This window comes from Prionailurus bengalensis, chromosome A2 (assembly GCF_016509475.1).
Source record: "Prionailurus bengalensis isolate Pbe53 chromosome A2, Fcat_Pben_1.1_paternal_pri, whole genome shotgun sequence".
Taxonomy (NCBI): domain Eukaryota; kingdom Metazoa; phylum Chordata; class Mammalia; order Carnivora; family Felidae; genus Prionailurus; species Prionailurus bengalensis.
The window spans coordinates 156301042-156311181 of NC_057348.1; the positions used below are offsets into that span (position 1 = coordinate 156301042).

At 46.1% G+C, this 10140-nt stretch overlaps 1 gene segment (V, D, J or C); it reads right to left on the minus strand.

Annotated features, from left to right (window-relative positions):
* Positions 1-1332: 1332 nt before the first annotated feature.
* On the minus strand, positions 1333-3629 carry LOC122488433. The segment is given in 2 exon segments: positions 1333-2995; positions 3368-3629. Coding segments are annotated over 2 exon segments (357 nt in total).
* Between the last annotated feature and the right edge of the window lie 6511 nt (positions 3630-10140).

Below are 10140 nucleotides of genomic sequence, written 5' to 3' on the forward strand. Positions count from 1 at the left end.
AGGAATTTGTCTTGATGAATTTGGATGGTTTTCGAGTCTCTCCTCGACTAGCCTCCCCTGACCTACTAATGTCCTCTCGTCTCTCTGTCGCTCGGTGCAATGATCAGAGCTGTTCACTCACGGCTTTCCTGGAACTCACGATATCCACTGGGACCTCCACATTTCTACTGAAACAGACTCTGGCTGAGAATGACATTCTGTTTATCTAAATACTAGACTCCTAAAAACCTAACACTCGCTAAAATTCTATCCCCCTCATGAGGTTTTCCAGAACTTCTGAATATCTTATAGGAATGAAAAATCTGTCTTAACCCTCCTACCAACTCCACCTGACGAGTGGTGATTACCTGGAACCCTTTCAGTTAGGAAGCATTCTGAAGCTGCATAAAACCCCACCAGAAAGCACCCCTATCGGAATGGGTACCACACAGGATGAAAATTTCGCGGGCTTGCCATCTGAGTGTGCTCAGCATTTTAAAATATTTAATACATAGCTTAAAATTTAATGTTTTTTTTTTTAAAAATAAGTCTTTCGGGTGAGTTGGAATCAAAATATCTTGTAAGCTAAAAGAGGAAAATAACATCCATTGAAAATCAGACCCTGTAATAGGGCTTTATAACATGACATCACCTCATTTAATATACTTAATCCAATCAGTTTGACAGTTGAGGAAAGAGAAATGATATAATTCACCCAAGGTTAAGACAACTAGTAAATTTAGCCTCAAAAACTAAATGCCTTAAAAATATACAGACAGTGAAAAGATCAGGGAAAGAGGGGAGAAGTCAACAGGTGAAGTGCAGGAGATCTGGGACAGTAAGACTGTTTACAGGACGCTGCCATGGGGAATACAGGACACAGTATATTTGTCAAAAACCATAGACAGGTAAGACATAAAATGTAACAGGGGCGCCTGGGTGGCTCAGTCAGTTGAGTGTCCAACTTCGGCTCAGGTCGTGATTTCACAGTTGATGGGTTCAAGCCCTGCATCGGGCTCTATGCCGACAGCTCAGAGCCTGGAGCCTGCTTCGGATTCTGTGTCTCCCTCTCTCTGCCCCTGCCCCACTCTCACTCTGTTTCTCTCTCACGCTCTCTCAAAAATAAATAAATTTTTTAAAAACATAACAAATATACCACACCAATGTCAGATGTTAATAACAGGAAACAGGGGGATCAGAGGAACAAATGTGAGAACTTTCTCTGTTATCTGCTCAGTTTTTATGTGAAACTAAGCCTGTTCTAAAGTCTATTAACTCCAAGTTATCAGACAGCACTGTTTCGGGGAGAGATCCAATTCCACCAACGCTCAATAATCAGTTAACAAATAAACATTGGCTTGAAACATCGTTTACTCTTCATTGTGAACCAAACTTGTGCCGTAAAAGCATCTTTCCTTTTGTGGTCATGGCATTACTGATTGCTTTCGTCAATTAATATTCTCACACATGGGGAAAAAAGCAAACCAAGAGCCTTGATTAAAACCATGCTGTGACTAGGCCCAGCACCGTCTTGAGTGCACTCCATTTTTTTCTTTTTTGATCCCTGTGATGGCTCAGAGTGCCCAGCACATAATAGCTGCTTAATACGTAAGTAGCTACTGAAGGGGCGATAGGAGCCCCGGGGCATTATTAAATACCGTCTCCAACACTACGCGTCTCTGTCTCAGGCTTCCCTCTGCAGATCGAATGATGCTGAAAATAAAAACAAATGTCTGAATTGTCCCAGATGAAGTGATCCCAGGGACAGAGTATTTTAAGATTCTTGTGCCCCCTCGTGGAGCACAAGGGACATTAGAAAAGAAAACCTTGTTAAGAATAAGGAGGACGAGGGACGAATGAGGGACTCAGGGATGAGGAAGGAAGTTTGGTTGCCAGGGAAACCGTGGCATCTCTTCCCAGCCACCCCCAGAAGCCTTTTCCTCTCCTTCATGCTCATCCAAATAATTTCTCTTTTTAGGGTTTTAGCATCATACACGCGTGCCCTCATCCTTTTCCTGTCTCTTGTATCTCTTTGGTCACCATCTGCTTCTCTGCTCCCTCTTTCGCTTCAAGGGATGAGCCACAGTGGAACACGAATTAAAAAGCCTAAAATCCAAATCAATAGTCAAAATCCCTCAGTGTGGTTTCTGCCACTAACAAATGCGCACTTCTAGCCGACACGAGAACAGTCGGCTGAACGCCTCGGCTCCTCCCTGCCGCAGAGCCTCACCCAAGCTCCCCCAAGATGTCTATTTGCCACAGAAAGATCAACAAAAGGAGACTCTCCGGTGACTGAAATTAACCAAGCAAGTCACCTGAGTCGGCATCTTCGTAATTGTCCACCTGTCTGCCACCACACCACATCCTGCTGCAGGTGTTTCCCGACTCTCTCACTCCCCAGTGTGGACAGACGGGACTTTGAGACAACAGGGTGTGAGGCAGGGTCCAGCTCACTTTGAGGGCTGGAGGGTAACAGCCTAGGCTTAGGCATCCGTACACTGGGGACTTGACCGTGTGTGTGAGATTCGCGGGGCCCACACGTGAATATGTTTCTCTTCTCCCTGAGAACTTAGTGAAGTTCTTTAGGAGAATCTGGCTGGATTCTGTTGTTCTCACATTGGCTGACAACCAGAAACCCAAATATCCTCCGCCCAACCCCAGAGGGAGGGCTCCCGGAGAGGGTGGGGTTTTTGCACAGATGTCTACCTTGCCCGGCTCGGTGTGAGACTCCAGGCGCAGAGGTAGAAGCCAGAGTCACTGAGGAGGAGCTTCTGAGAACTCAAGATGAACTGGCCGTCCTGGGGCCTGGAGGCTGTGAAGTTCCGTGGTGCCTCAGGGTCTACCTGGTGAATATTTAGGGAGTAGAAGAGCAGCTGGGGGGGCCCTCCCTCGGCCTGCCGGTACCAATACAGATAAGGGTTTGATTCCCCCTTCACGATGCACTCCAGGGAGAGCGGGCTGCCCACAAGCCGCACGCTGACAGGTGGCCATTGGTGGATGGTCTGAGCGCTGACACCTGAGGGAAATGTGAAAGGCCACTTAGAGTGGAGGATCCCAGCCAAGCTTGCCTTCCTGCCTGACATAGGGGAGGCTCAGGCCCTCCCATGGCTCGGGCACGTGGGATCCATCAAAAAGAGTAGACTGCACCCTCTCTCTGGCCAAGGGCGCAGAGGGACACCGGACAAGGGGAGACCACGAGAGCAAACTCCTTCCCAGAGGATAGAGAAAACTAAGATTCAGCACGCCAGCCCCTGGGATTCAAGTCCCATATTTATTCCAGAAAATGGAAGGAATGTACCAAAGAGGTCAATCCGACAGCTGAGGCTCTGGATGCATGGGGTTGGCGTGAGGGCTTGAGGGGAGGCTTGCCAGAGAGAGCGGTACCCACCTAAGAAAGTGCCCAGGAGAAGGGCAAGGAGGCAGCAGGACATAGTTCAAGCCAGCCTCGGCTCATCTGGTACGGGTGGGCTCATCTGGGCCAGAGCTGTGGCTGTGGGGCCCCTCCCTCTCGCAGACCTGTTGCCACAGAACAGAGCCCTCATTTCCCCTCAAGCTGGGGCGGAAATGAGGCTGGTCTTTTCTTAAGTGTGTGATGAATCACCCCATCCTCCCTGGGAACCAGCTTTACCCTGCACTGGTTATCTTTATTGAAATCCTGCAAGTCCTAGTATGTAAATATATTTAATGACTCATTATTTCCCTGTAAACAACAGATGACTCTCTGGCTCCCCCTGGAGACCATCGAGAAGCTTCTAAACCATCAGAGAAAGTGTGACCCTGGCAGGATGATGAAAAGAGATCTCAGTCTCTGAAGCTGGAAACCGGCTTTAGGACATGTCACCTGGGTGGCTGGAAAGGAGACCAAAGCGGATCACAGCTCAAGAGATTTAGGTCTTCAGGGTATTCAAAGCAAAAAAAGGCTCAGTTCTGAGGGAAGGAAGCTGTTCTGACAGCCAACCGAGGGATCTGCAACCTCCTCGTCCCTGGCAGACAGAATCTGAGACCTGGACAGGCAGAGTCAACTACTGAACCCATCAAAGTTAGAACCTGGGTTCTGTGTGCCTCTAAGGACCTCACTAGATCTAATTTATGCTCCAAAATGCAACACGAGTAGTGAAAACGTCATGGGGACTTAGGATCAAACAGATTGGGGTTCAAATCACAGCCCTACCTCTTTCTGGTTTAGGAACTCTTAGAAAGTCCTGATCTTCAATTCTGTCATCTATAAAAGTAAAAGGAGTATAATACTTACAAACTGGTTGACAGATGCATGTTGCCGGGTACAGGCAACTCTTACAAGGGTTGGCTGTTTTTTGAAGTCCAGGGAAAGCCTGTGCCTGCAGTAGACGAGAAGATTTACAGTGGGGTGGGATGGGGGTGGGGGGCTGAGGGAATGACAGAGACGCAAGAAGCAATGCCAGACCATCAGTTCATAATAGCTAAGGCTGAGAATCTGCTAGGCAGCTGGTAGAACCTCATTCTGCTGAAATGAGTCGTAAGACCCCAAGATGGCGGGAAGACGGCCGACGCGTGCCTCAGAACCTCCTCTGCCCTCTTCCTTTGCCGTGCTCTGTCCCCTGAACGATTCGTTTTCAAAACAATGATCACTTTGGGTTGCATGTGATGGAGTGGTTTAAGGTGAGCACCTGGGAAAGGAGGCAGTAGAAGTGACCCAACAGGAGAGTGAGCCTGCAGCACATTGGGCATTTGTGATGCGTCCCATTTCATCAGGGTCGAGTAACACAATTCAAAGTTCACGCTGGGGTTCTGGCTTCTAACAGAGTTTCAGCTGCCACACTGTATTTGTGGGACTGTATTCTGGGTTTTTTTTAAAAATCCTTTTCAGTTGAATGAATCCTTTTATAGTATTTATTTAAATAATGGTAAAGCAAGTGGTAAGCATAGCATGCATCCTGTGAACATTTAGAACACATGAAAAATTGCTGTAGCCAATTAGTTGTTCAATCTCCATTTTTATGTCTGTTGACAGGACTCAGTGTGACACGTATGCAAGTCAGGACTGCAGGGAGTAAGCCCAAGTTGGACACGTGCCCCCAGGCATACCCACAGCCTCTTTTCTCCTTTTCTTTCCCTTCCTGTCCTCCTTCCTGTCTGCTCCCAGCATTTGTACTGCTTGAGTGAAGGGAGGGAGACAGAGAGGGGCCGCAGATACAGGGAGAAGGGAACTGTTCTCCCTCTTGATGAGGCTGCATCATCTTTTCATTTGGCTGGCAGGCTTTCACACCAGCTAAGGCCGTGTGGGCCCCGCACGGCCCGTGAGAGCGGACGTAACTCATCGCCCGCATTGGCTCAGTGTCAGCACCACGCACGAGAGCAATGCCGCCTTCCTCCCTAGAGACGGCACCAAAGACTGGAGGGCGAAGAGACGTGTCCTCCAGATCAGGGCAGCCAGCTGGCTCGTGCGTGACTCCCTGATCACTGTCACAACTCAGTAGCTTGGAGCTCCTTCCATATGGTTCATGCCTTAGAAAAATATCCCTCACTCTCCATCCCCATCTGCAATATTCCTTGTTCATCCAATTCATTCATATATTGAAATGTGCATGAGAATACAAGTCCTCTGCTCTGTTTCCGCCCATCTCCGAGCGGGAGGAACCAGCCATATCTCCGGCCCAGACGAGGAGGTGTCAACCAGACAAGCTGAACTGAAGGCTGGCTTGAACTACACTGTCTCCTTGCCCTTCTGGGCACTTTCTTAGGTGGGCGCCTGCCTCTCTGGCAAGCCTCGCCTCAAATCCTCTTGCTACCATATTGGGTTTCTTTCTCCATGCTAGATTCTTAATGAATCACTACTGACAGGATATAGCTTTATGCGTGAGGAGAATGACAATAAATAGAACTCTTCTCTTTTTCATTTTAAAACTGAAATCTCTCCCTAAATGATGGATTTGAAAGATTCTTACAGGATCTATTTGTTCCTCTATAAAGGAGTGAAAAATTACTTGGGCTAATGGAAAGGGAGGCGAGTCAACAAAGGAGATGTTCCTGAACTTCTCTGATCTCTCTCTCTCTGTGCCCTGGCCTCTACATCCTGATCAGGAAAAGAAATGAGAGACAGGTGCAGAATCAGAAGCTCAAAGTTTCTTGCAGATGACAGTGATTCTAATTTCCAGGGTGAGGACTACAAGGTCCCCGGTCCCCCTGTGTCACAGACTGGGAAGTAGAAATGGCTTGTGGTAAGCAGAGTAATGCTCCTGCCAAGTTGTCAACGTCCTCATTCCCAGAACCTGTGAATATGTTGGGTTACATAGCAAAGGGGAATTAAGGTTCCTAATCAGCTTTGTGTAAAATAGGGACATTATCTTGGATTATCCAGGTGTGCCCAAAGTAAGCACGAGAATCGTAAACGTGGAAGGGGAAAACAGAAGAGAAAGAGGTTTGCTGATGGAAACAGGGTCGGAGAGATGCTATGTTTCTGGCCTTGAAGGCCGACGGGGGCCACGAGCCAAGGAATGCAGATGGCCTCTAGAAACGGCAAAAGGCCAGGAAATGGATTCTCTTCTAGAATCTTCAGAAAGGAACTCAGCCCAGCTGACACCTTGGTGTTAGCTCAGCAAAACCTGCGTCAAACTTCTGAATTATGGAACTGTAAGATAATAAATGTGCGTTGTTTTTGGCCACTAAGTTTGTGGCAATTTATTACGGCAGCAATGGAAAACAAAGACATGTCTCCACAATGCTTCTTGACAGAGAGACCCAAAACAGTCTCTAAGGACCCCCAGGAACTCAGGATAGATCCAGTATAGCCATGCTCTCACTCGTGTCAGAACAGATGAACTGGGAGAAGCCACCAAGACTGGAGAGACCTCCTGGTTGAAATAGGAAAGACATAGAGCATCCTGCATGGATCAGCAGAGGTTGAGGAACAGACACACCAAAGAGGAGCAGACATAGGTGGAGACAGATGGTGAACACCCAGTATGAATGAGAATTCTGCAGAAAAGATGAACAATGACCAAAGACCGAGTACCCTGCCTGACAATGCCTTGACACTTTGTTGTTTGTTTTACTGTTTAAAGAACACATCTCTCGATTCATTTTTTTAACGTTTATTCATTTTTAAGAGACAGAGAGAGACAGAGCACGAGCAGGGGAGGGGCAGAGAGAGAGGGACACACAGAATCCGAAGCAGGCTCCAGGCTGTGAGCTGTCAGCACAGAGCCTGACGCGAGGCTCAAATTCACCAACTGTTGAGATCAGGACCTGAGCGGAAGTGGAACGCTTAACCGACCGAGCCACCCAGGCACTCCAATTCCTTGACACTTTGTAAGTTCTCCATAACTTAGATACCACCAGGAAGAAGGATGAGGAGAAAAGCATGGCCTACCTGACAAACCCCCAAATAAACCAGGCGTATCCCGATGGAATGGGGACTTAAAAATAAAATCGTATTGGGATATCTGGGTGGCTCAGTTGGTTAAGCATCTGACTTCGACTCAGGTCATGATCTCATGGTTCGTGGGTTCGAGCCCCATGTCAGGCTCCGTGCTGGCAGTCAGTGCCTGGAACCTGCTTTCATTTCTGTGTCTCCCTCTCTCTGCCTCTCCCCACTCACAGGGTCTCTCTGTCTCTCTCTCCCCCCCAAAAATAATAAATGTTAAAACAATTTTTTAATAAAAATAAAATAAAATGATATTAACTTTAGAAAATGAAATTATTTTGCCTACCCATACTTGGGGGTCCCAGATTTCATTGCCAACTTACATGCATGTTAACTTCAACATTAAAGAGGTGCTATGGAAAACAAAAAAAATAAATAAGATGTGATACTTGCCTTCCGATAACTTATATCCACCGAGGAAGGTAAGAGGTGGAAAAGTCATTCAGACAGCAAATGGTAAAGGAGTTTGGAGAGTTCTGCTTCCCTCTATGATGAAGAAACTGGTATCCAATTAGTCCCCTGTATGAGTTTCCTTGGGCCACTGTAACCAAGTCCTGCACACTGTGTGGCTTAGAACACCAGAAATTTATTGTCTCACAATTCTGGAGTTTAGAAGTCCAAAATCAAGATGACGGCAGGGCCATGCTCCCTCTGAAACGTGGAGGGAAATTCTCTCTTGCCCGTTCCTACCTCTGTTGGCTTGCTGGCAATGTTTGGTGCTCCTTTGGTTGGTAGCTACCTCCGAAATTCCAACTCTGCCCCTGTCATCACATGGTGCTGTCCCTGCACATCCCCCCTTACATGGCGGTCTTCTTTTCAGAACACCAGTCCTCTCAGATCAGGAGCCCACGCTGCTCCACTAGGACCTCATCCTAACTCAACTGATCGCACCCGCAATGACCCTGGAGCCGGTGAAAAGATCTTGCAAAAGCCTTGCAAGAACAAAAACAATTCAGTACTGGGAGACACACACTACAAGAAATGTTAAAGGATATCTTTCAGGCAGAATGAAAAAAATAGAAAAGTCCAGATGGAGTCGGTAAGGCAGCTGTCAGGGAAGGCTGGGGGCTAGGATGAAAAAGGAGGGAAAAAGCTTACATGTACAGCACTAATATCATGAACACAAATATTTTCTCCAGGGCCAAAGTCACTCCGTCTATGGTTTAACAACTAGCACATGATATTTGCGAATATTTAACATTTGGGTCTCATGAACTGCAAGCCAGCTACAAATATGACTGACGAAATGTCAATACTAAATATGTGATAAATGTAAAAATGACATTTTTATTTTTTAAATATTTTAAAAAATAACTGATTTTCTACTGCCAACCAAAATGAAGCAAGGGACAAAATATAAAAACCAATAGTGGCTAGGGGGTCCCCGGGTGGCTGTCAGTGACTCATTCGACTTCTGCTCAGGTCATGATCTCATGGTTTGTGAGTTCAAGCCACACATCAGGCTCTCTGATGTCAGCACAGAGCCCGCTTTGGATCCTCTGTCCCCCTCTCTCTCTCCTCCCCCACTTGCACGCTCTCTCAAATACATAAATAAACAAACAAACAAACAAACAAACAATAGTGGTTAGGGGCACCTAGATGACTCAGTTGGTTAAGTGTCAGATTCTTGATTTCAGCTCAGGTCATGATCTCAAGGTTTATCAGTTCAAGTCCCATGTCGGGCTCTGTGCTGACAGTGCAGAACCTACTCGGAATTCTCTCTCCCTCTCTCTGCCCTTACCCCACTCATTCTCTCTGTCTCTCAAAATAAATAAATAAATTTTTAAAAATTAAAAAAAAAAACAATAGTGGTTAAGACATTAGACATCAGGCAAGGAAGAACAGGAAAAGTCAGGTGAATTTTATAATTGCCGGAGCTGCTCCTTTGAGAGAATTTCCGGGCTGTTGCAAACAGGGGGGAAACCCAGGCGGAGACCAGCAACCCCTTTGAGCTGCGAAGGGAGAGCCACCTAGAAAGAGAATTTGAGAGATCTTCACATCGTTAGTATTTAGCAGAGTGCTGATCAGAGCACAGATGCAAAGAAACTATCTGAGACGGGAAACACCACCATCCAAAAGGATTAAAGAGAACAGTGACTGGATTTCACATGGGGCCAGAAATAGTGCATATTCTCACCAGCCACATCAGAAAACCTTAAAATTCACGGAGCATTGTGTAGAGAACTCAGAAGTGTTTTGCCTCAGGGGTGGAGAATAATTATCCCTAGCCTAAATGCTGGTCTGGTCCCACCTGACAAATATTTAAAGCCAGACACAAAAGAATCAAGTGTTTCCAAGTTGTTTCCAAGTGAGTTAACTGTGTTCTAAAATAGAGCCCAAGAATATTTATAGGAATATAAAAATCCCAATACAAAAGTAGAATTCAACGCGTGGTATGCCATAAAAAAATTACCAGGCACGCAATGAAGAGGAAAAATATAATTCACGATGAGGAGAAAAATGAATCAACAAGAACTAACCCAGAAATGACACGGATACGAGAATTAAAAGACAAAGATATTAGCACGGCTATTACAAGTTATCCCATATGTTCAAGAGCCTATAGGGAAAATGTAGCATGCTAAGAACAGACATAGAAGATCTTTTTTTAAAAGCCCCAAATCAAACTCTTCGAGAGGAAAACTACAACATCTGAAATGAAAAACAAATACACTGGTATAGATGAATGGCCTATCAGACGGTGCAGACAAAAAAAACTATTAATGAACTAACATAGCATTAAACACAAAGCAAAATGG